This window comes from Lynx rufus, unplaced genomic scaffold (genome assembly GCF_022079265.1).
Source record: "Lynx rufus isolate CCGP_SWC_20201006 ecotype Redwood Valley unplaced genomic scaffold, mLynRuf1.p SCAF_5, whole genome shotgun sequence".
Lineage (NCBI taxonomy): Eukaryota > Metazoa > Chordata > Mammalia > Carnivora > Felidae > Lynx > Lynx rufus.
The window spans coordinates 25,189,064-25,215,976 of record NW_025814867.1 but is presented as its reverse complement, the minus strand read 5'-3'; the positions used below and the strand labels follow the sequence as shown (position 1 = coordinate 25,215,976).

The 26,913-nt window shown below is 42.0% G+C and overlaps 1 protein-coding gene across 2 annotated transcripts in view; it reads right to left on the bottom strand.

The window, feature by feature from the left end:
- Positions 1–26,913, bottom strand: part of RFTN1 (raftlin, lipid raft linker 1) — a 209,530-nt gene that overhangs the window by 103,390 nt on the left and 79,227 nt on the right. For both annotated transcript variants that reach the window (XM_047098825.1, XM_047098824.1), the window contains exon 3: positions 23,047–23,233. In XM_047098825.1, the coding sequence (XP_046954781.1) occupies positions 23,047–23,233 (187 nt within the window). The remainder of the gene's footprint in view (positions 1–23,046; positions 23,234–26,913) is intronic.

The following is a 26,913-nucleotide window of genomic DNA, read 5'->3' as shown; positions in this document are numbered from 1 at the left end:
TCTTGTGGAGTGTAGAGGGAAGAAAGCAGATGAGGATGACTGAGAATTTTTGTCCCAGTAACTGGGAGACGGGAGAAATTGCTACAGCTGTCATGGGGAAGGTTGTGGGTGGCACAGGTTTGGGGGAAGGTCAATAATTCAGTTTCAGACATTCTGAATTTGCCTTATGCAGCAGACATCTAAGTAGAGATGTCTGGTCGACAGTTTAATACATATTCCAGTCTGGATTTCAGGAGAGGGGCTGGAGATATAAATATGAGAGTCATCAGCTTTCAGATGGTATTTAAAGCACAAGACCAGCTGAGATTTCAATTAACATAGAGAAAGAATAGTCAAAGACTAAATCTTGGGACCCTCCATCATTGAAGACATTGGGAGAAAAGAGAAGAAAGCCCAAAGGAGAAGAAGGAGAAACCAGGGAGGAAGGAAGAAAACCAAGAGACTATGCTATCTGTCCTGAAAGTCAAACCAGGGAAGCATGTCAAGGAGCAAGGTATGGGCCACCCTGTCATCTGCTTCAATTAACAAACGCACAATCTTCTCTTCAATTTACCAGTAGTCTTGAAATCCCCAAAGGGAAATAGGATTTAATCCATCCTATGGAAAAAGTGCAAAGAAATCTGTTTACATTTAATATGTGATTAAAATGCGTTGATTATCAAATTAATCCATTGACTTGGGTCCTGAACAGTTTGGTCCCTTGAAAAAATAAAAACATCTTCATGCTGTTAGGTCATTTCTCAAAAACTTCCTGGGGAAAAATTAACTGAAAAAACCTCTAACCCTGTCACATCTTGAGGCCTCCACTTGTATGCAGCATTGGAGAGTTGGTGGGGGGGTTATTTCCATTCCAAAGGGATTTTCTGAAAGGAAGAGGGATAAAAGGGATACTACTGGGCAGAGATGTGATGCCCTAAAAGCCAAGAATACATAAGACAAAATGCATTCAAATTCTTAGTGTAGCAAGGTAGTGGTAACAAGGCACATACACATGGCGGTCCTTGACTGCTCAGGACACTGGAGAAGTAGCTAAGACTTCACAGCCCAGCAAAGTTTTAAAAAGCCATCATAACATGACAACTAAACTGGGTCCCATAACTAAAGGGCATTGGAGAAGTAGCTAAGACTTCACAGCCCAGCAAAGTTTTAAAAAGCCATCATAACATGACAACTGGCTGGGTCCCATAACTAAAAGAGAACATGAATAGAAAAACTGATGAAATCCAAATAAAATCCACATTTTAGTTAACAGTAATGTACCAGCGTCAATTTCTTAGCTTTGACACATGCACCATGGTAATGTAAGATAGTAACACTTAGGGAAACCTGATGAAGGGTATAACGGAATTATTTGTGATTTCTTTGCAATTTTTCTGTTAAATATAAAATGATTCCAAAATAAAATTTATTTTTATAAAGAGAAAAAAAGCCATTCTATACTTTTGGGTATTTGTGTTTCCTGTTTTGATTCTTTAATATTGATTCTCTGGGTCAGCATCTCTACACTAAACCTACACCGCTGCCTGACCCTACTTCTCATATCGGAGGTCCTTCAAATCATATGAAGGCAATGTCTGAAACAACTGGGTATGGAGAAGAAAAGGAAAATGGCCTTTGACGTGCCCTGACTTCAGGCACTGGAATGGGCTCTTTTAATCAGACGGGGTTTCCTACAGCACAGGCAACCTCAGCCCTGGCTGCATTCAACACTGGAAGCACTTGGGGAGCTCTCATAAATTCGGATTAATTGGTTTTGAGTATGACTTGGGCAAGGAGACTTTGGAAACTCCCAGGTGATTCTAATGTGCAGTCAGAGTGAAGAACCACCACCCAGGCTGGGTATGTTGTATCTGCCACTCTCCTAGAGATCTTCCCTGGGCAATAACTGAACAAGCCCGTGGAAAGAGAAAACACAGAATGAATGACTTGCAGAGACCAATAATGTAGACTCTGGAGAAAAACAAACCTTCCAAAAAAAAAAAAAAAAAGACCAGAGATTAAGGAAATGTAAAATAAGAATGAGGACTTTTCTCTATGCCTCTTTTGGTCAGAAAAACTCAAAAAGTATATTCAGCTTCTTGCCCCCCTCACTTCTTCTTTTTTTTATTGTGGCTAATGTATACATAACATTTACCACTGTAACTAACCGTTTCTACGTGTACTTTCAGTGTCATTAAGTACATTCACAATGTCAGGCGACCATCACCACTATCCATTTCCAGAACTTTCTCATCATCCCAAACAGCCCTCACTTGTTTGACACCTTATAAATGGGATGTGGGCCAAAAGTGAGTAGAAATTTTTAAATAAACGCTTGCAAAACAAACACATAAGAGCAGACTTAGACGCTGAGCACTTGTGCGCAAACCTTTCCTAATTGTAGGGCAGGGGAGCAAAGAGCCCCTATGCTGAAGTACCTCAGACGTCAGCACAACTGGCCACAGATGTCAGAGTTGTTTAGGACCGTAAGAAAAGACCACCTACTCTGAGTCGTGTTGACCTCATTACATGCAAACATCAACTATAATAAAAACTGCGCAGATCAGAGCTGTGCTTGTTACAACGATCACATCTGCCGAGGGTTGTGCAGTCACTCCCCAGGCAGCCAGGGGATCAGAAGGTCAAATAAGGGATACAAACTTAAAGGCCCACAGGTAATGAGTGGAAGAGGATATTTTTGACCAAAAACACATAATCTAGACACTTTGTTCTCATATAAAAGATATAGGAATGGTCTTTATGTCCACCAAGGCTTTCTCTGCTTTTCATTCAGACACAGGATTCTACTGGATGTCCTCTCACAATGACATTTTTTTTTTCTTTTTCTTCTTTAAAAATAAATTTTTCTTAAGTTCATTTATTTTTGAGAGACAGAGAGAGTGGGCGGGGCAGGGGCAGAGAGAGAGGGAGAGAGAGGATTCCAAGCAGGATCCTCACTGTCGGTGCAGAGCCCGATGCAGGACTTTGAACTCACAAATCAGGAGACCATGATCTGAGCTGAAATCAAGAGTCAGACACTTAACTGACTGAGCCAACCCAGGCGCCTCTCACAATGCCATTTCTGAGGGCAATGTGGTTGCAGAAAACTTGTCTCCCCTATGAGAGAAGTCCCAGTGCTGGAGTGACGTTAAATAGGCAAGTGCTGTGTCACTACGGTATTAGGAAGACAGTGGGAATAGTGGAAACCATGGTAACCTGGGAAGTATACATCCCAGCCATCACTAGAGATTCCAGACCAGGGCTGCCAAAACTTCTAGTTTTGTCTTTTTTAAAGAAGTCATTAAATCGTGTTTTTATATCAGTCATAACTGTCAATATTTTTTAATGTTATGCTGGCCAACATCTTGGGATTGAATTTGACCTCTTGACCACCAGCCTCTAGCCTCTCAGTTACATAGACAACTTCCCATTTGAGTCACAGAAAGCTGGATGCCAGGGAAGAGATAAGAGTGAGCAGATTATCTAACTATATCATAATCAGAATAACCAACCCATATACCCAATTCAGATACTTCATTCCTTGTAATGACTTAACAGATTCTTCCCTTCCATGATGCTGGCTAAACCATCATGATCTTGGTCAGTGCATTCACACAGCCCCTGTTAGCTCCACAGTGGCTGGGACATAACCTTTTGCTAAGCCATTGAACAAACATGTTTGAAAGTAAAGAAAAAGACCATGTCTATGAGTACATTAAATACTCAAAATTAATGTAGGCAAAAGGGCTAGTCTTCAAATTATACTGACAAAGTGCCAAGCAGTTAATTAAATACCCATTTGGTTTCATGAGCAGATCTGAAACAGTCAAAAACTGTTATAAAAATAAACATGTGAATAAAAACTACCATACACACTACTTTTACCTTTTTATTATTATTTTTTTAAGTAGGCTTCAACCCCAGCACAGAGTCCAACATGGGGCTTGAACTTGTGACCCTGAGATCAAGACCTGAGCTAAGATCAAGAGTTGGATGCTCAACTGACCAAGCCACCCAGGAACCCCCATACACACTACTTTTCAATAATAAACATGTAACAGATCTCACTTCAACTCTTAAATCCCTTAGATAACTTCAAAGACCATGCGTTTAAACAATATCTCCTTTTCCCAGGACATTAAGCACAGACTGAACTTGAGTTATGGAAAGAAAGGAGAGAGAATGTGCAGTTCATCACTAGAACTATTTTTGCTTCATTTAGGAATAATCAGAACGAAATGGTGATAAACTCAAATTTAGACTACTAGGCACTTCTCCAACTAGAAAAAAATTACTAAATGTCAGTTGACAGAAACAAATTCTCTATGTCTGGGAAACAGGAAGGATTTTTAAGATATTTCCCCCAAGGCAATACCAAGTTCAAGTAGAATAATCAGAATGACTTTTTTTTTTTTTTTAAGTAGTGGTAGAGGGGGAAATGAACTACAGATCTGAAGATTTGTCAAGGAAAGAAAAAAAAAGGCTTTTTCTAGTTTCATTAGCTAATGTAAAACTAATGACAATAAAAAGATCTATGTATTATTCATTTATCTGTTCATCACCTTCTTGACCACAGACCCCATGTAAGGCACTAAATTAGATCCTGCTTCAAGAAACCTACAGTCTATGGGCATCTAACTACCCAATACTGCTGTTTACTATATGCAAACCACATAACAACGTAAGTGCTATGGGAGTTCAGTTACTTTCAGAGTCAGGGATCAGGAAATAAGAAATTTTTTAAAAAGCAAGAAGTCATGGGATGCCTCGGTGCCTCAGCCAGCTGAGCATCCAACTCTTGATTTCAGCTCAGGTCATGATCTCACAGTTAGTGAGTTCAAGCCCTGCATCAGGTTCTTTGCTGACGGCACAGAGCCTGCTTCAGACTCTCTGTCTCCCCTTCTCTCTTTGCCTCTCCCCTGCTTATGCTCTCTCTCTCAAAATAAATAAATAAACGTTAAATAAATAAGTAAATAATAAGAACTCTGTCAGGGGAGTCTGAAGCTGTATGAAATTAGTCGTGGAACAATGGATGAAAGGCTATTCCAGGCACTGAGAACAGAAATTAGTAAGGATATTGATGGAAAAAAGCATGAGTTAGATGGTGGAAATAATAAATAGGTCAGTTTGGTAAAAGGTGCTTGAAGGTGAGGGCTGCCTATTGGAATCAGCGGGCCCAGTCAACAGGACCCCAGCAAACAGGTGAATGAATCTGCTGTTAGGAAGGACTCGAGCCATGTCTGCAGTAGGCAGCAGGAAAGTGAGAACCGTGGTTGGAAAGAAAGGATGGGGTGTGTTGCTGCAGGAGGGGGCTAGACTTCATTTCGAGGGAAAGGCAAGTCATGGATGGTCTTAGATAAGAGAAGATAGTAAAATACAGACTTTAAGAAGATTAAGCAGGTGGCATTGTGTGTGATGGACAAAGAAGGGAAGAATATTTTAGAAGAGCAGTAATGAACTGAGCTAAGATTTTGCAGAGGGAGTGGACGGGTGGGAGAGAGATTTTAGCTATTCCCTGATCTCTGCAACCAGTGGTAGTTGGGGTGAAGAGGAGGGGAACAGATGCTGCTTCCCAGAGATGCTCACAGAACAATGGGGGAAAAGATATCTGATTATTTTATGACTCCTCCCCCTTGCAAAATAAATCAAATCTACCAAAATAAAATACGAAGCTACTGGAGTCAAAATTTCCCCTAATAGTGAAGCTTAAGAAATGCTTGGGGCAGGGGAAGTAAACAAATCCTAGCAAATCTTTAAATAAAGTACCTACCTATGTAATCTATCAGGGGAGTTCTGAAACAGGAAGTAGAAAGAAAGAGAAGAATGAACTCATAGATGGGTCACTGCCTTTTCTTCTAATTTCATCTTCCTCTTTCACCAACAGACATTCACCACTTCTGTCGATAAGGGTTTGGTATCACCGGGAACATTCCGGAAATGATGGGGGGGGGGCGTGCAAATGATACCCTAACCACACGCTCTCCAAGGGAGCTGTGCACTGCCAAGTGCGTGCAAGTCACTGTGGGCATCTCACTATTCAGTACTGCTGTTTATTCTAAGAAATCTTGCCACATCCCGTCTCACTGTTTACAGTCAGAGCCAGCTCTCTGGTAGATAAACCATCAGTGACTGCACAACCCAAGGAGTTCACCATTAATCTTGAAAGCAACAGGAAAACAAACAGCCTTTACCCCATTGGTCCCTGTATAATGTAGCTGTGAAAGAATTTCAATCCCCGCCAGGCTGGGCTACAGAAAAGAAAAGAACCACAAGGAATGGGATCTGGGGCAGGGTCCTGCTTTCTCTGGGGTCCTTAGTAAGGCTCCTCATTTACACTGAAAGTTGTGGAAAGGACTAATATCAGTATTAATGCACAAATAATATTTTATCACAAATGTAACACTGAATAAAAACAAGTCTGCCTGATATTACTAGTTCAGAAAAGTCACATTAGCTGAAAATCAAACTAACAGTAATATCTGAATGCTCTCCATGACTCTCTCATGGGCCATGTCCAGTTGAGTGACAAGAAGTCTCTTCTTGTCTACATTTAATGCATATTTTCCATGTTAAAGTCTGTTTATTGTTTCCTTCTTTTCTTCCCATCTACACCCTCAAACTGAATGAGATGATGGAAATGTCCTATATCTGCACTGTCCAATATAGTAGCCACTAGCCACATATTGCAACCAAGCCCCTAAAATGTGGCTAGTGCACCCAAGGAACTGAGTTTTTAATTTTATTTAACTTTAATGAATTTACATTTACATCACTACATGTGGCTAGTAGCTACCTAATAGGAAAGCACAGCTTAACTCTGTTCTCAAACTTTAATGTGAAAACAGCTCCCCCCGGGATCCTGTTAAAATGAAGACTTCCAGGGGCGCCTGGGTGACTCAAGGGGTTGAGCGTCCGACTTCCGTTCAGGTCACGATCTTGTGAGTTGGAATCCCGCGTTGGGTTCTGTGCTGACAGCTCAGAGCTTGGAGCCCAATTCAGATTCTGTGTCTCCATCTCTCTCTGCAGCCCCCCCCATTCTCTCTCTCTCTCTCTCTCTCTCTCTCTCTCTCAAAAATAAATAAAAACATTTTAAAAAATGAAGATTCCCATTTAGCAGGTCTGGATGGGGCCTGGGAACCTGCATTTCCAAGGAGCTCCCAGGTGATGCCAATACTGCTGGTACTGGGACTACACTTTGAGTAGCAAAACTCTAACTGCTTTGGGAACCATCCGAGTGACCCAGAAGTTCCATGAGCCAGTGGTCTCCAAACTTTTGGATCACGTAACTAGGTCAGTCAAAACTCCTGCCTACTACCATACCAGCATCTTACATATGTTATAAAACAATACCTACAAAACAAGTTTCAAGAGATGAGAAGCAAATGAAATGAACAATATTTTAAAATTATAATCACAGTAAGTTCATATTATGAATAGCTGATATTTCAAGACTTAATATACACTTGAAATGAGATTCACTGTTAACAATAGTGGAAGTAAACCTATATTTCAAGATGCCTTCTTGATGATTCCAAATTTCTTTGGCTGTCTTCTCTCAGATCTGAATAGGTGGGCATTGATTTTTTTTTTTAATCTCACTAAGAAAGCTCTTACAAACAGTGAGAGATGGGTCAGTGTGGCCATTTCTCTGTGTGTGGGTGTGAGTGTGTGTATGTGAGAAAGAGAGAGAGACAGACAGGGACAAAGGAGAGACAAAGAGAGAGAAGTATTTTACATTTACGTTCCTGGTATTTTCCTCAATCTGTGATCGCGTTATAGGAATTTTTTAAGCCATGTGTACATTTCACGAGGGCTAGTTAAAATAATCCACAAAAAATAATCCACAAAACCACTTCATTGAGTTTTCAAATGAAGTCTTCTTCTTAACCCGGCCTTCCTCAGGACCCCTCCTGCTTCATGCAGACAGGCGGTCTCTGACATCAGTACCCAGTCAGGGTACCACCTCCAACCCGAATGTTCAATATTAGTAACACATCATTTCTCTCCTAATTTTTCAACATAAATAAATATACACAGAAGCCTCAGTACTCCTTCAACATGGGCACGTTCCCCACTTTGGTCATACTGGTTTAGATAGTGCATAGAAGTTTCAGAATTATCACAAAGCTCTAACATAAAAATTTACTTCCAACAATAACAGTGAACTCTACATTCTTCAAAACACATGGTGGAAACTCTCCTCAAATTATTATGTAAATGTAATTACAATTTCAAAAGGATTCTCTGGGAGCTGGAGAAAATAACTTTAGACTTGATATGGAAAAATCAACATGCAAAAGCTACTAAGATTCTGGAAAAGAAGAAGAGTGCCTTAATAAATATTAATATACATTACAGACAGATTGTAATCAAAATGGCATGGCATGGCACAAAAACCAATAAAGAGATCACGGAAACTAAAGAATCGGGAACGAACCAGGGTATGTACAGAAGTCCCAACTACAATAAAGGTGCCGCTTCATTCCAATGTAAATATAGGTAAATGCAATAAATGCTGTTGAAAAAGGTAGCTGTCCGGAAGACAATAGAGGTGGACTTCCTACTTCCTGCCTCACTCTCTAACACTAACCGGGTGGTTCTCAACTGGGGGTAGTTTTGCCTGTCTGAGGACATCGGTAATGTCTGGAGACATTCTGTCATTAACTGCAGGGCTGGGGGTAGAGGTGCTGGTGATTGCTCCTGGCACCTAGTGGGTAGAGGCCACGGATACTGCTAAATAGCCTACAATGCACAGGATGGTTGCAGCCCAAACTGTCAATAGTTGAGACACTATAAAGGCTGAGAAATCTTACCTTACCCCTAACCCTAACGGTTAAAAACCCGAGGAGGAGCAGCGCTAGTAGTAGACCGATTCTGATGTGAATCCTGGCTCCTCTGCCAGGACTCTGGCAGGACTATCTACCAGGACTCTCTCAAAAGTGTGACTCTGGACAAGTCACCACTCTGAGCCTTGGCTTCTTCGTCTTGGCTTTCAGGAGTAAAGATAATGTATGTCCTGAATCAATGAACAAGAGCTCTGACCAGACACAGCAATTAACAGATGGTGGTTATTATGGCTGGTACCATAAATGATGGATCGTATTAACGATTACTTGCAAACGTATACATGTTCTTCACAAGGAAAGTGGGCTTTTTGTTCCTAATAAGATCCAGGTTGCTTGACAGAGCTATTTTGGGGATTTTAACTATAAAAGTTTGAAAATAAAAATTTCAACAAGTTGGGCATTGTTATAAATGCCACCCACCCCCCCAGAGCAGGGATTGTGCTTATCTCATTCTAACAAAGGCTACTACCTTAGAAGATACAAGACACCTAATAAATACATTTTTTTAATTTTATTTTATATTTTTCGGAAACAGAGGAAAAATAATTCACTAAAGGCCTCAGAACCATTTGCACAGAACTTTTTAGTGCAGAAACTGGTAAGACCCAGCCAGTCTGCTGAATGGAGCCATCTAGGGTGGTCCAAATGGCTTGCAGTGTCAGCCCTATGTCCTGAAACTAGTCTGGGGATAACCAGGCCTCTGGTCCCAGAGCCCAGCTATGGGACTGACAATGTTGCAAAGCCCAGAGGATTCTGGGAATGCTCTGAGGACTCTTCTGTAAGCTCCAGGACCCCTGAGCTGAAAGATGGTGTATTTCTGAGCCATGAGCCTCAAGATAAAATTAAGCCCCACACCCACCCCACAGTCCCACTCACCCACCCCACACTTCAATACCAAGGAGTCATTTATACCTTCCTTAGGCTAATTTTCCTAGGCTATGAAATGGGAGGTGGGGAATAAGGGAAGAAAATGGTACCTTTCAGCTGCAAAACAGAATTAAGTCTAAAACCTCCACTGAACACACGATAATGTTTTCAACAAATACTAACAACAAAAACAGCCGTCATGAGGACATAGTGAGAATAGATTATAAGACTTAACACATATAGGAGTGAAGCAAAAGTGCTCTCAGACTCTCAAAAACAGGTGTTGTATGAATACAAGTTACTAATTTGGTTTTTAAAGACTTTGGAGCCACTTTCAGTTCCAACTCATGGTTGATGAATGGAAGGCAAATGAAATGATGTACTCCACTAAATCATATTTATAGCTTTTATCTCTTTGTAAAATGGCTCCATCGTTCAAACACTTAAAAAATTATACGAGACAGTTATATAGATATAAAGACAGTCATTATATCAAAATCCTAAGAACACAGAAATCACTAATAATATATTTATATGGACCTGACAGTTACTTCTCACCTGCTGCTGAATTCATAGCTAAATATGTAAAATTAAGTCCTTTTTCCAGGATGCAACACTGGTAATGCCCATGTCTTTCTCAGCTTGAAAAACACACACAAACTAATTTAAGTCTGATTGACAAAGAGAAAAGACAAAAAAGACTGCCAGGAATATTTAAAGTAAGACAATCTGAGTTCCCAAATTTAATATGCAATAGGCATATAAAAATCTAACACTTCAGTAAAAGTATCTGCAACTCAATTACCTACATTGTGTGCACAAGGCCTTCAAAATAGTGTGTAACTATCTGTATAGCCCACCTGTAATGCCACAGAATAAATCTTCCATTGTTGTTAAAGATTGTGTGTTCCGTGGGGAAGGGGGACTTTATTTATTTGACTTTAAAACAAATACAGACATTTCATGGTACTTTAGTATTTGCATAAGCTTTAAGATCAACAGGATATTTCAAAGAAATTTAGTGCTTGTGTTTCTGTGCTTTGGGTACCTGTTTGCTATTCTCCGCCATTCTAAACTACTGGAGAACAACTGGAAATCACTAGTATGCTAATTCTCTCTCTCAGAGGAGACAAAAATAAATAAATAAAAAATAAAACACGGGGAATAACACAGGCAATCAAGGACAGCTATAAAACGGGGAGCGGGCGGGAGGAATGAGTTCTCACTGAACAGTGCATGTCTGTCTCCCTTGTTCTCTCCACCAGGACAAAGGCCGACACTTTGGAGGTGGAGAATAAGAGTAACTAGGCAAGCCATTAGGGGTGTGGATTGAAGAAAACTCTCTTTCCCCAAGAGAATGTGGCTTTACACCAGCATATTAGATTGGAAAGTGCAAACACAATAATTAACAGTGAATCCTGATACTTCAACACACCAGAGAAGGGTGTCACTCCAGAGTGAGATGGGAAATAGGAGGAATAAATTAAGGCAGTCTTCGGTGATGCTGGACAGCTCCTTGGGGGGTACAGTGGCAGCCCAGGAGAGCTAATCAAGTCCTCCAAATACCTCAGGAAGCTTGAGAAAACTGATGAAGGCTGATACCACGCCAACAATGAGGGGCAGCTGCGAGCACAGAGTGGGGGCCCTTTCTATATCTGAATCTAAAATAACGACCTCCATGCTAAACAAACACCTTCGTATTCCCTGCTCTGATTTAAGAAAAGAACTTTGAATTCACCTTCCTCAATTTCTGCTGTCAGGGAGTAAACCAGCTGCTGTGGTTTCCCCACCACAGTAACACATGTCAATCACCGCTAAGCCCAGCGTTACTTTTCTTCCCCACGTGTGATTCCAACAATCAGCATGCTTCAGGGCTGAACCTCAGCCTCGTGTGGGAGCATTTTCTAGGGCACACCCCTGTAGGCTACCACCCCCTGTGTATTTCGTTTAATTATGAAACCTCTTTCTAGAAACCCTATAATTCTCCCAAGAGTCAAAGTAATTGGTAGAAATTAGACATGAAGAGACATAAGGCCACTTAAAGAGGACACTTTCGATTATAATTTTTAAAAGAACTTTCTTTTTAGTTCCAGTATAATTTTGTACTTTCCCAATTTTGCCCTTTGCAAATGCCAGAGAAAATGCTCATGTTATCTTGTGGGCTATAAAAAAAAAGGCAATGTAATACATTTGTACTCCACTTAAGGTCCACAAAGATTTCCTTTCCTTTGAAGGCCATCCTTTGGATATTTTTAAAAAGAAAAAAAGAAGAACAAAAAATAACATACATATACCCTTGTGGCAAATCACTTTTATTTGGGCAATGAAAGGATGTGTGCGTGTGTGTGTGTGTGAGAGAGAGAGAGAGAGAGAGAGAGAGAGAGAGAGATCCATTACTTGGGGTCCATGTTGTGTGGCTACATTATCAAGATGCACTTTTGGTATGGTAAATATGTAAACCGAAGACAGATCCATTTTGCAGTGAATTTATGGTCTTTTAGTGAATGATGGTAGCAAAATTCCAGGCCATAGTTTTATTCTACTCAATTCAGGAAAATTCTATTGAGCAACACCTACTCACCACCTGGCACTCTAAGTAATGGGAATCCAAAGATGAAAGAAGATTTAACAAGGGGGAGAGGAGGTGGGCAGACATACAGAAATGGTAACAAGAGGGTCTGAGAAGTCTGATGATTGCTGGGTGTGAAAGGGAGACTAGGCAGCTCAAAGGGTGAATGATTAACTCCACTGAAAGAAGCATCATACAGAAATCTGAAAGATTGTAAGATGGCAGCCAGTGGGGTGGGTGAGGGCTGCACAACGTTATAGGCGTACCTTGGAGATACTGCAGATTTGGTTTCAGACCACTGCAATAAAGTAACTCGTGCAATAAAGCAAGTCAAATGAATTTTTTGCATAGCAAAGTTATGCTGACACTATACTGTAGTTCATTAAGTGTACAATATCATTACGTTTAAAAACACAAAATACCTTAATTAAAAATACTTACTGCTAGACAATGCTGACCCTCATCTGATGGTCCTAATCTTTCAGTCAGTCCTAATCTTTTTGCTGGTGGAAGGTCTTGCCTCCATGTTGATGGTTGCTGACTGACCAGGGTGGGGGGGGGGTTGCTGAAAGTTAGGGTGACAGTGGCAATTTCTTAAAATAAGATAACAATGACATTTATCATATCCACTGACTTGTTCTTTCACAAATGATTTCTCTGTAGCATGTGCTGATGCTGTTTGATAGTATTTTACCCACAGAACTTCTTTCAAATCAGAGTCAATCCCCTCAAACCCTGCTGCTGCTTTATCAACTAAGTTTATGTGGTATTCCAAGTCCTTTGTTGTTATTTCAACACTCTTCCCAGCATCTACACCAGGAGAAGGTTCCATCTCAAAAAACCACATTCTTTGCTCATCCATAAGAAGCAAGTTCCCATCCGTTAGTTTTATCATGAGATTGCAGCCATTCAGTCACAGTTTTAGACTCCACTTCTAATTCTAGTTCTCTTGCTGTTTCCATCACATCTGCAGTGACTTCCCCCACTGAAGTCTTGAACCTCTCAAAGTCATCCATGAGTACTAGAATCAACTTCTTCCAAATTCCTGTTAATCGATATTCTGATCTGTTTCCATGAATCACGAATGCTCTTAAGGGCATCTAGAATGGTGAATCCTTTCCAGAATGTTTTCCATTGGCTTTGCCCAGATCCATCAGGGGAATCACTATCTATGGCAGCTAGAGCCTTACAAAATGTATTTGTTACATAATAAAACATGAAAGTCGAAATTCCTTCTTGATCCATGGGCTGCAGAATGGATGTTGTTAGCAGGCACAGACACAACATTAATCTCATTGTACCTCTCCATCGGAGGTCTTGAATGACCAGATGCATTGTCAATGAGCAGTAATATTTTGAAAGGAATCTTTTATTCTCAGCAATAGGTCTCAGTGGTGGGCTTAAAATATTTGGTAAACCATGTTGAAAACAGATGAGCTATCATCCAGGCTTTGGTGTTCCATGTACAGAGCACAGGCAGAGTAGATTTCGCATAGTTCTTAAGGGACCTAGGATATTCAGAATTTTCCATGAGCATTGGCCTCAACCTAAGGTCACTGGCTATATTAGCTCCTAACAAGAGAGTCAGTCTGTCCTTTGAAGCTTGGATGCCCGGCAATGACTTCTTTCCAGCTATGAAAGTCCTAGTTGGCATCTTCTTCTAATAGAAGGTTGCTTTGTCTCCACTGAAAATCTGTTTATTGTAGTCACCTTCAGGCACTGTCTCAGCCACATCTTCTGGGTCACTTGCTGCAGTTTCTCCATCAGCACCTGCTGCTTCATCTTGCCGCCTTCTGCTAAGGAGGAGGCTTCTTTCCTTAAACCTCATGAACCAATCTCTGCTGGCTTCAAACTTTTCCCCTGCAGCTTCCTCACCTCTCATCCCTCATAGAATGGAAGAGAGTTAGGACCTTGCTCTGGATTAGACTTTGCCTTGAGGGAATGTTGTGGGTGGTTTGCTCTTCTCTCCAAACCACTGAGACTTTCTCCTTAGCAGCAATGAAGCTGTTTCTCTTTCTTATCATTCATGTGGTCCCTGGAGCAGCACTTCTAATTTCCTTCAAGAACTTTCCTTCGCATTCACAGCTTGGCTCACTGTGTGTTAGTTAGGTCTAGTTTTCAGTCTATGTTGGCTTTCAACATGGCTTCCTCATTTCTAGTTTTTGATTAAAAGTGAGAGATGTGTGACCCTTCCTTTCACATGAACACTTAGAGGCCACTGCAGAGTTATTAACTGGCCTGATTTCAATACTGCTGTGTCTCCAGGAACAGGGGGGGCTCCAAGAGAGGGACAGAGATGGGGGAATGGCTGGTTGGTGGGGCAGCCAGTTCACACCTTGATCTATTAAGTTCACTGTCTTATTACATGAGTGTGTTTTGTGGTGTCCCGAAACAATCACAACAGTAACATCGAAGATCACTGACCACAGTCTACGATAACAAATATAGTGGTAACGAAAAAGTGTGAAATATTGCAAGAAATACCGAACTGTGACACCGAGCCATGAAGTGAGCAGCTGTTGGGGAAAATGGCACCGACAGACTTGCGTGACACAGGAGTGCCACAAACCTTGAATCTGTAAAACATGTAGTATCTGAGAAGCACAATAAAGCAAGGTATGCCTGTATTTTGGAAAAGTGAGGCAATCTTGAAAAAAGGGAAGTTTTCATGTAAAAATCCAGATTTCTGGCTTTTCTCAAGAAAACGGACAAGATCTGGTGACACCTGGCAACAACAGGGCAGAGTGAGGCAGTGGTTCTCTGATACCCAGGAGCCCCAACCCAAGGTCCTGGCCCCTGGAGGCATCTCACTTTGCTAGCCCTATCTTAGGGGAAAAAAAAAAAAAAAAGTCAGTCTTCAGGATTTCAGATTCCCAGCCCCCAACAAGGAGTAAGGGGTAAAGGCTGGGCGCTTTCTGATATTTGCTTTCCTGGAAATAAAACAGCAAAAAGCCAAAAGTATCATCTCTCACTGCATCACTTGACACTGGGCGGCCAGAGCTGACTCATCCAGCAATCTGGGCTGCTCGTAAGTACTTGGGAGTACAGCTTGCTGATGCGGTCTGAGAGGAAAAACTTCTCAGACTCCAAGCATATGGTCAATTTGGAACAGAGCAGCTCACTTAGCGCGGCTTTCGGCAAGCCACTGCGTCTTTTCTAAGAATTACAGAGGCATCTGGTGTAGGGAATGGGGACCATGACAGGCTGGGCTCAGTCAGCGACGCAGCAGTGGGCCCGTCCTCATGGGCTTCCCGTGGCCTCACACAGCCTCCCATGACCTCACTCAGCTCAGACTTCTCTCCTGGCTCCTGACCGCCCGGCACACACCTGCCAGTGGACATCCTGCCACCGGCAACTGCCCGCAAGCACGACGCGACCTAACTGATGCCATTCACATTCCTTCTGCGGTGGAAGCTGCCCATACGCACCCGGATGCCCCCCAAAGCCCCTCTTGGTTCTGTGCGTCCCCCCAGGATCTGCACTTTCCAGGTTTTCCTCGGCTATCGTGACTGCCTCTCCGGGATGTGCCCTGGATCTGGAAGTGTCTAGGGTGGCTCGCGGCAAAGGGCTCCTCGGTGCAGGAGTACGGAAGCCGCTTCCCCAGCCTCAAGGTACACTCGCTGCTTCCTGCCGAATCAGGCCAAGGTTGACATCGTACTCTTGCAGGCTTCCTTCCCTTCCCCGTCCCGCGTCCCCACTTCTAACCGAGGCTTCCTGGGAACACTTCCTTGATCCTCTCAGGATCTGTTTCTGGGAAACCCCACGAAGACACAGCCCTTCCTCGTCCCCACGCCCCCCTCCTCCAGTTACCCCTCCGGGTCACTCAGAGTCAAAACTGCACTCGTATCTCGATTCTTCCTCTACCCTCATGCTCTCCCTTTTCAGCTAAATGTTAAAATCCACTATTTCCTCCCATCAGACACATCTCCCATCCATCTCAGCCTACTTCAGTTACCATCCGGCTCCCTCCATAACTGACAGCCTCCTTTTTTCTCCCTCTTAGGTTTTTTTTTTTCTTTTTTCTTAGTTTTCTTTTCCTTCGCCTCTTACACTTTGAAAACTCAGCACGACTCTAAGGGTTGCTCCTCCAAAACAAAACAAAACAAAACAAAACAAAACAAAACAAAACAAAACAAAACAAAATAAAACTATTGCAACGGTTCCCCACGGACCTCAGGGTAAATTCAAACTTCTTAGCCCAGCTGTTGGAAGCCTCCTGATCCAGGCCCTTGTGCTTCTCATGCCTCTTCTCCCTGCTTCCCTCTGACCTCGTGCTCTGGTCACCCCACACCATCCCCGGTCTGCTTTTCTGGGTTCTGGCTCTTCCAGAACCAGTCCGCCTGCCTGGGAGACCCATCTCACCACTTGTTTCCCTGTTCAAATCCACCCATCAGGGCGCCTGGGTGGCTCAGTGGTTAAGCATCCGACTTTGGCGCAGGTCATGATCTCACAGTTTGTGAGTTTGAGGCCGGCAGTGGGTTCTGCGCTGACAGCTCAGAGCTTGGAGGCTGCTTCAGATTCTGTGTCTCCCTCTTTCTCTGCTCCTCCCCTGCTCACACTCTGTCTCTCTCTTAAAAATAAATTAAAAAAAAAAAAATCCACCCATCATTCCAGACCCAGAGCAAATGGGAGCCACAGAGCCTCCTTTTCTAAAGCACCTCCATTAATAAATTCCGGGTGAGAGGTGAAAACCAAGACCTATTGATTTAGCTGGGCATTCACATAATTTGCATATATATCTGACAACTCCCAGCCCAGCAGAGAAGTTTTTTGAGAGCTCTTTAGAGCCATCTTTGCATAGTGAAGCTATTATCTCACACGTTTATCTCCGAGAAATCTGACTGAAGGACAGGCCTGTTTACCACTTAAAACGGCCCAATTGTTCTCAACAGGCAGATGTGTCCCAGAATGGATGTGAGCCGGGAGGCGAGGCGCGGAGACCTTTCCCTCCACCCGGGTTCCCACAAACGCCTCTGCCTCTGCAGGTGCAAGCACCTCACCCTTCTGTCCCCAGGTGTGATTCTAACGAAGGCTCCTTCTACACAGAACCAACTTACTTCCCCACGGGGTTCACTGTAGGAGACACCGATCTAGTCTAGTCCTGCAGGAAAACATGCACAGATCAGGTAGAGAAATGCTTCAGTATTACTTCGTGGGCTGACAGAGATTCTCAAAGGTAGTTTCCTTTTTTTTTTTTTTCCTAAGGGCAGTGTTCATTATATGCATTTTCCACCCTCCACAAGGGTTTCCGAATCCCACCCTTTGCATTAGCGGCGCCTGGCTGTGTGCCCCAGCCCCTCACCCTAGACCAAAGGGCACCTGATGAATGTGGACAGAATTCACCAATGTTTGTGGTCCTCTGTACCATATAAGGCAAGATCCCAGGGGACCTGGACCCAAATGGCTTCAATCATGGCTCTACGTGTGAACAATGACAATTCAGCAGCTGAAAAATGGGGCAGCACAATGTGTTTTTGTACTCATGTCTACAACCATAAAATGACCTAGAATTAAACCCATACTCACGAAATACCAGAAGTGACATTGTAATAAGTGACTTCTCTTAGCCAGCAAGTTTTGAGATCTTTGGCAACTCATTCTAAGGAAAGCTGCCCCCCAAAATTGAAGGACAACTTAACTGTATTTAGAATTCAGTGAATGAAACTATACTAACTATACCGTCCGTTAAAAATCACTAAGTGTTCCAAAGAAAGAGCTTTGAGAAAGAGTACAAATTCTCTTTCTACTTATTCATTAAATATTCCGTATTCAGCTATTCATTCTTGAGTCAGTTTTCAAAGTAAATTCAACACACCTAGGATCAAGAACAATTTGTACTTAGGTGTATGGGTTGGTCTGACATCTTAAAATGAAAGGGTGGTTATCAGAATTTTCAAGAAAAAAGACGGCAATCTTTCGTGGATTTAAGTAAGGTTTGTCAAAATGGTATAGGGCTCAGAGAAATACTACTGTGCTGAGCCTTTGGAAAAACTCATTAATGATCCACTTAGACTGTCAATGATGCTCACAAATTATCCAAACTCCACGAGAAAACATTTCATTATAAGATTTAAATACACTCCTCTACCTCTTGCACATTACTCCTATTTTTGCCCCAAAGAAATCAGGACCACGTTAAAAGCTCTTTCTTCCAGAAACACTTCCTTGGTTTCCTTTCCAGCAGGAGGTGACTTCTTTTTCCAAACTCCCATGGCATGCCTTATTTTCTCAGTTGCTTTTTAAGTGTATTTATTTATTTTGAGAGAGAGAGAGACAGAGACAGAGAGAGAAAGAAGGAGGGAGACAGAGAATCCCAAGCAGGCCCTGTGCTGTCAGCCTGGAGCCTGATGTGGGGCTTGAACTCACAGACTATGAGATCATGACCTGAACTGAAACCAAGAGTTGGGACACTTAACTGACTGAGCCACCCAGGTGCCCCCTATTTTCTCAGTTAAATCGCAGGTATCTGGAAGGCAAGCTCCATGTCCAGTTGAACCTCGCACCTTCTACCTCCCCACCAAGTGGAGCTCCTAGGAAAAAACCCTACAAAGAATACGTGTTCAGTGAGTGTTTGCAAATGAATGAGGGAGTGAGGGAGTGAAATGAGTGCAAGCCTGCATGGTTCTATTCTTTTTCCTGGTCTGGCTGCAGATCCCAAAGGCCAGTTATTTGCTAAAAACATTATGTTCACCTTTCAAACGTATTAAGATTCATATCCAAGTTTCAAGTAGTCATCCCATGGTAATTCTTGCAAATGAACTTGATTTGGACTGATGGTACTCTAAAAAGTTTACCTACAGCTCTATCAAGATGGTCCACTTAGAAAAAATATTAACCAGGCATTTACTTCATCTTTGAGACCTAAATTATTTCATTTAACAGCATCTACAGCTGTCAGAACTTTGGCAAACTTTATGAAAAATATCATTTTAACTGTCTTTATTAAAGATTAATCATGTACTTCCTTTGTTTCATTTCTACTACATAAACTCCCTACTGGTACAGGAAAAGCTCCATTGGTTTTTGTTTGTTTGTTTGTTTGTTTGTTTATAGCACAAGTGGGGGAGGGGCAGAGAGAGAGAGAGAGAGAGAGAGAGAGAGAGAGAGGGAATCCTAAGCAGGCTCTGGGCTGCCAGCACAGAGCCTGAGCAGAGTTCAGTCTCATGAACCCTGAGATCGTGACCTGAGCTGAAATCAAGAGTCTAGGGGACACTTAGCCGATGGAGCTACCCAGGCGCCCCTGTTTGTTTTTAATAGTGTGGTGTCTTTTCTCAGTTGCAAACACACATGGTTATTGTGTTTGTTATAAGAAAATGCCTGTCCTTTAACATGATATCCTATAATGATCCTGCTTCTCACCCCCACTCCTCCCACCCAATACTAATGGAGAATGGATGTAGGGGAAATTCTGTCATTTTTGCCAAGAGAATGGCAAATTACCACTGTCATTACCATGGCTTTAGCAATTTCCTTTAAAAAAACAAACACGACAGGGTGGGGGTGGGAGCAGCTTCAAAGATGCAGCACAAAGTTATCCAAGGAATTTCTTGCTCTGATTCTGCTTGTTAAGAACCTGGAATGTTCCTTAAAGTCATCCAGGCAGGTGGTCCAGGCACTGTAGACCAGAGTGAACTCGAACCCAAGGAGAATGCCATCTTCTCTTACTTAAAAACCCTCAAGCACACCCGTGTCTCATTCTTCTTAATAGCTTGACCCATTTTCCTTTTCTGGAAAGTAAGTTCATTAGCTCAGGGACTGTCCTCAGTGGAAGTAAAAAAACCCCTCTTGAACACTTCAGCTCCACCACTGGCTGATAATGGACTATTCCCAAAAGTGAGGGTTCTTCATCCTTAAGAGGAGCTTTCTCACCCACTTCATCTGATCAGATAATTGAGAGTAAGTTCGGGCCTTGCAAATCATTTAGTACCAGAAAAATCTACAAATGTGCCCCTGACACTACAGCACTCACTGACAGCCAGGTCAGCATAGAGCACAGGCCCTCCAACCACAAGCATGTTCCTTCTCATCTTTTCCAGTTCTCAACACTCTCCCTGGCAGTGAAGGGGCAATCCCCAGGAATGCAGGTGACTGTCAGGCACTGAGTGGGATAAGAATTAGTCAGGTCCTCTAACCCTTGCTGCTCTAAGTGTGATCTATGGACCAGCAGCATCGATACCATCTAGGAATGTGTTAGAAATGCAGTCTCAGGGCGCCTGGGTGGCTCGGTCGGCTTAAGCAGTTAAGCGTCCGACTTCGGCTCAGGTCATGATCTCGTGGTTTGTGAGTTTGAGCCCCGCGTCAGATTCTGTGCTGACGGCTCAGAGCCTGGAGCCTGCTTCAGATTCTGTGTCTCCCTCTCTCTCTGCCCCTCCCCGGCTCATGCTCTGTCTCTCTCTCTCTCTCTCAAAAATAAATAAACATTAAAAACAAAAAGAGAAAGGAATGCAGAGTCCCAGGCCCACCTCCAGACCTGTGCTTGAACAATATCCCTGGAGATTCACAGGAGGCACATCAAAGTTTGAGAGGCAGTACTCCACAGCAGGAAAAAAAGAAAACATATCTTCACATTTAGAGTCAAATTCATTTATGATGTGCTGACTTCATGGCAAATCCTTGACAGTGGAATTACACAAGAGGGATGCTCTTGTGACCTGGCCAAAGTGGACTTTCCCCTCTAAACATCAAGGCCAGTGGCATGAGGTAAGGAACAGACACACTGATGCCCAGTGAATGCCTTGTGTAACCTGGAAGGTACATGGTAGGTTGGTTTTACTTTGTTTCCTTTCTGAAATTCTGACTTCTTTGAGATTATTGAGTGGTAAAAATGGAGGAAGGTGGAATGATGAAATTACTTCATCTAAAAATCAAAGGGATCTTCCCCACTTTTGTTGGGAAGGAGTTGTCCACAAGAATCCTGGGTGCAGGAACACCTCAGGTACCTCACATCAGGGTTCAGATGCAGGTCTGGGAGTCAGCCTGCCTGGGACCAGTCAGAGCTCTGCTTGCTGCCATTTGTGTGACCTTGACAAAGAAGTCAACTCCTGGGCCTCAGCTTCCTTACCGTTAAAATGGAAAGAAAAAAAGTACCTGTTTCAAAGGCTGCTTACGGGAATGAAATGACACCTATAAAGCCTGGCACACAGTGAACACTTGGTACAAGGGACCTATAAATAATCAGGCATATCCTATGTGTCGGTGGAACCTAAAACCACTATGGCTCCCAGAACAACGCTCTCTTGTGACTGACCCAGATATACAGCAAATTGACATAAAGAAACCAATACTCAGAAAAGATAGACTTGAGAAAAGTTTTACTCTACACAAACCATGGTAATTCTGGACATTAGCAAAGGTGCCTGCCATCTCTCACTTCAAACTCTAATGCATGTTGACTCCGACTAAGAGCCCAGAGCTTGATCAGCCATGAAGAAATGAACTCTACTGGCCAGGAAGGAGGAGCCCATCTTAGTCACTCAGCCCTCTGCCTCACAGCTGGCCTTGGTGAGCTCACTAGCCAGGTGTCTATCGTCCAGGCAGAGAGAAAGAGAAGCAGTCACTCTGCCCTCTCGCTTTTTAAACTATACCTCATGTCATCACTCCTCCCATGATAGTTGGCCAAAGGACAGATCTGATTCCTCTCGCCAGACTTTATTTCACAATGAAGCACAAAAACATAACGTGTTTACTATCCCACCTTTGTTGTTAAAAACAAAAAATCACTTAAAATTAATACTGCTCCTTTTGAGAAACCAACCTCAACCTCTCTTTGCCTAATTAGACCCAATAAGAGCATAAGAATAAGCATTCAGCTGGGCAAGCCGTACTGGAAAACATCCTCAAAGTCTTGAAAATCAAAATGAAGACCAAATCAATCACAGCACTTGATTCAAGTGGCTTTTGTTTCTCCTCCCTAGTGACTGACAGAACTTATGGTAAGTTTAAAATATCCAATATCTCTACAGTTTTGAGGAAGATATTAAGTTTGCATATAGCCTCTAAAACAATAATTTTGGGGAGCCTGGGTGGCTCAGTTGGTTAAGCATCTGGCACTTGGTTTCAGCTCAGGTCATGATCTCATGGCTTTGTGGTTTGAGCCCTGCTTGAGATTTTCTCTCTCTCTCTCTGCCTCCTCCACCCCCCCCAACTCTTGCTGTCTCTGTCTCTCTCAAAATAAATAAGTAAATAAACAAACAAACTTTTTAAAAAATTTATTTATTTTTGAGAGAGAGAGACAGAGAGAGTAAGCCGGGGAGGAGCAGAGACAGAGAGGGAGAGAGAGAATCTGAAGCAGGCTCCACACTGTTAGCACAGAGCCTGACGCAGGGCTGGAATTCACAAACCGTGAGATCATTACCTGAGCCAGAAACAACAGTCAGACACTGAACCAACAGAGCCACCCAGGTGCCCCTACAAATAAACTTAAAAAAAAAAATACTGTGTTTTGCAGCCATGCATTTGAGATTAATAGTATGATGCTTTTACCAGCTACATCATTCTGGGAGTACACCTCTTCAGAGGAGGCATTTTTCTAGTGGAGCGTAATCCAATAAATTAAAGGAGGGACAGGATGTGATACGGAGTCAGGTGTGGACAGTCACAGGACACTATGAAACTCCTCTCTGGTTGTCTAACACTTTGCCTTACCTGTCAGAGGGCAGAGGCCCTGAGAACGTCATGCAAATTTCAAATATATTCTCCACCCCTTGTCTTCTCACTTTCCCTCCTCCATTCAACACGCAACAGCCTTGTAATGCTAAGCTAACCATTGACCCTCAGAAGACTTACCTATCAGTTTTCTTGATCAGGATGGCCCTGAAGATGTGCTCTAGGGGTGTTTTCTCCCGCTCGTGGGTTGGCTGCACGAAGGGGTGCAGGGCCACTAGTGAGAAGCCTTGCTGATACAGTTCCAGGAGCTGGGCGGGCAGGTCGTGCAGGGAGGCCAGCCTCACTGCTGAGGACCTCGGGAGCTCTGCTGTAGATGGAGAGAGGAGAGGCTCATCAGGGACCCAACAAAACTGCCCGCTCTCCCCCACCCAAGTCCCTCTCCCCTTGCCCTTGCAGAGACCTCCAGGTCACCTCTCGCTAAGAGCAAGTTTATTCCTGTCTTAACTACTGCCTTCAAAGAGAACTTAAAGCAGCAGGTTATTTCCCAACTCCTCTCAAGGCATTGCTGACTGGATGTCTTAAACCTAGAAGTCAGTCTTCTCAGAGGTCACATTGGAAGAGTCATTTCCATCCCCTCCAAAAATTAAAAAACAAAAGAAAAGAAAAGAAAAGAAAAGAAAAGAAAAAGAAAGAGGAGGAGGAAAAAATGAAATTGCACACAAATATAAAATTTCCAGGTGGCAAAAAGCAGTATTAACAAAGTCAGAAGACAAACTGGAACAAATTTCTGTGACACTTAAGACAAAGAGGTAATTTCCTTAATTTGCAAAGAAACTACAGAAAGAAAGAAAGAAAGAAAGAAAGAAAGAAAGAAAGAAAGAAAAAGGGAGAAGGGAGGAAGGAAGTTAGGAAGGAAGGAAGGAAGGGAGGGAGGGAGGGAGGAGGAAAAATACGAATAGGCAATTGCCTCAAATTAGACACAAAAAGCTAGTCAATATTTGAAAAAACACTCACATTAATTCAACATTAGAATTATGAATATCAAAACAAGTATTTTTCACCTACGGAATTATTTTAAGATTTGGATTTAAAACAATTCTTTGAGAAGGACAGATAAGATTCAAAAATCAAAAGCTGTAAGCATATACACAATTAAAAGTATACACCCCAGCCCGGTCCCCCTTCAGGCTTTCTCCCTAAAGGCAATCAGTATTATCCATTTTTTGTATACACATTAACAATTGCTGAATTCATACACAAGTAAAGTCTATATGTCTCCCTCTCTTTTTATACAAATGGTAGCATAGTGTTACACATTTCATTTTTTATTAATTTTTACCAATTGACAGTATACTTTGCTTAGAAAGCATTCAGTAGTAGCACACAGAATTCTTCTTCATCCTCTTACAGATGAACAGTGTTCCTTTGTATGATGTACCACAGATTAATCAAACTTTTGCTTTTATAAGTAATGCTGACGAAAATTATGCTCCTACGTAATTTCACATGTGCTCATGTATAATACATCATACCTAGGAATTCCATACCTAGGAATTTGCTAGACCAAAGATAAATGCACTGTAATTTTCTCAGATATTGCCAGATTTCTTCCACAGGGTAACATGGATTTACCACCTCCCCCCACCCAGTGATGTACAAAGGTATTTCTTTTTCCATGCCCTGGCAAATCTCATAGTGAAAAAATGATCCCTGTGGTGGTAATCTGTATTTCTCTCATTATGTAACTTGTATTTTTTTTTTTTATTGAACATGTCATGTTTTAAATACTGTCTGTGTCGCCTTTTCTGTTAACTATAATCTTTGCCCTAGTTTTCTGTTGGGTTATTGGTCCTTTTTTCTATAGGTTTGTAGAAACTCTTTATACATTAGGAGATTTAATTCTTATTTGTGATATCACTTGCAAATATTGTTCCCAATTTATTGTTCATTTTTTGACTTTGCATAAAGTGGGTCTTGTCATGAGGAATTTTTTTTTTATGAAGTGGAATTTCTCAATCTTGTCTTCAATGACTTCTGAGTTTTGTATCAGAGCAGAGACATCCGGTAGTATAAAACGATTCTCCTGCTACTACATATTTCATTTTTTGGATATGAATCTTTGATCCAGTTTGGAATTTATTCAATATGAATTCAATATTCTACCCCCCCCATGTTTATCCATTTTTTCCCATTAGTTTGAGATGCTACCTTTATCATATATTATATTCCTGAATATATTCAAGTTTATGATTGTCCTCTACTTATCTATTTTAACAATTTTAATGTTACATTTTAATATCTGGTCAGGCTATTTCCTGAAACTTCTTATCTTCCTGTTTAGTTTCTGAATCTTCTTGTCTGTTATTTTTTTTTCTTCTTTTTTTTTTTTCTTTTTAAAAATAGGTGTTTTATTAAATAAACACAATGTCATTATTATAACAAAACTAAAATAATCACCAATGTCATATAATCCAATTTCATAGTCACTTTTCCCCAGCTGTGTGTTTTGTTTTTTATTTTATTTATTTATTTATTTATTTATTTATTTATTTATTTATTTTTTATATATATGAAATTTATTGACAAATTGGTTTCCATACAACACCCAGTGCTCATCCCAAAAGGTGCCCTCCTCAATACCCATCACCCACCCTCCCCTCCCTCCCACCCCCCATCAACCCTCAGTTTGTTCTCAGTTTTTAACAGTCTCTTATGCTTTGGCTCTCTCCCACTCTAACCTCTTTTTTTTTTTTTTTTTCCTTCCCCTCCCCTATGGGTTCCTGTTAAGTTTCTCAGGATCCACATAAGAGTGAAACCATATGGTATCTGTCTTTCTCTGTATGGCTTATTTCACTTAGCATCACACTCTCCAGTTCCATCCACGTTGCTACAAAAGGCCATATTTCATTCTTTCTCATTGCCACGTAGTATTCCATTGTGTATATAAACCACAATTTCTTTATCCATTCATCAGTTGATGGACATTTAGGCTCTTTCCATAATTTGGCTATTGTTGACAGTGCTGCTATGAACATTGGGGTACAAGTGCCCCTATGCATCAGTACTCCTGTATCCCTTGGATAAATTCCTAGCAGTGCTATTGCTGGGTCATAGGATAGGTCTATTTTTAATTTTCTGAGGAACCTCCACACTGCTTCCCAGAGCGGCTGCACCAATTTGCATTCCCACCAACAGTGCAAGAGGGTTCCCATTTCTCCACATCCTCTCCAGCATCTATAGTCTCCTGATTTGTTCATTTTGGCCACTCTGACTGGCGTGAGGTGATACCTGAGTGTGGTTTTGATTTGTATTTCCCTGATAAGGAGCGACGCTGAACATCTTTTCATGTGCCTGTTGGCCATCTGGAGGTCTTCTTTAGAGAAGTGTCTATTCATGTTTTCTGCCCATTTCTTCACTGGGTTATTTGTTTTTCGGGTGTGGAGTTTGGTGAGCTCTTTATAGATTTTAGATACTAGCCCTTTGTCTGATATGTCATTTGCAAATATCTTTTCCCATTCCGTTGGTTGCCTTTTAGTTTTGTTGGTTGTTTCCTTTGCTGTGCAGAAGCTTTTTACCTTCATAAGGTCCCAGTAATTCACTTTTGCTTTTAATTCCCTTGCCTTTGGGGATGTGTCGAGTAAGAGATTGCTACGGCTGAGGTCAGAGAGGTCTTTTCCTGCTTTCTCCTCTAAGGTTTTGATGGTTTCCTGTCTCACATTTAGGTCCTTTATCCATTTTGAGTTTATTTTTGTAAATGGTGTGAGAAAGTGGTCTAGTTTCAACCTTCTGCATGTTGCTGTCCAGTTCTCCCAGCACCATTTGTTAAAGAGGCTGTCTTTTTTCCATTGGATGTTCTTTCCTGCTTTGTCAAAGATGAGTTGGCCATACGTTTGTGGGTCTAGTTCTGGGGTTTCTATTCCATTCCATTGGTCTGTGTGTCTGTTTTTGTGCCAATACCATGCTGTCTTGATGATGACAGCTTTGTAGTAGAGGCTGAAGTCTGGGATTGTGATGCCTCCTGCTTTGGTCTTCTTCTTCAAAATTCCT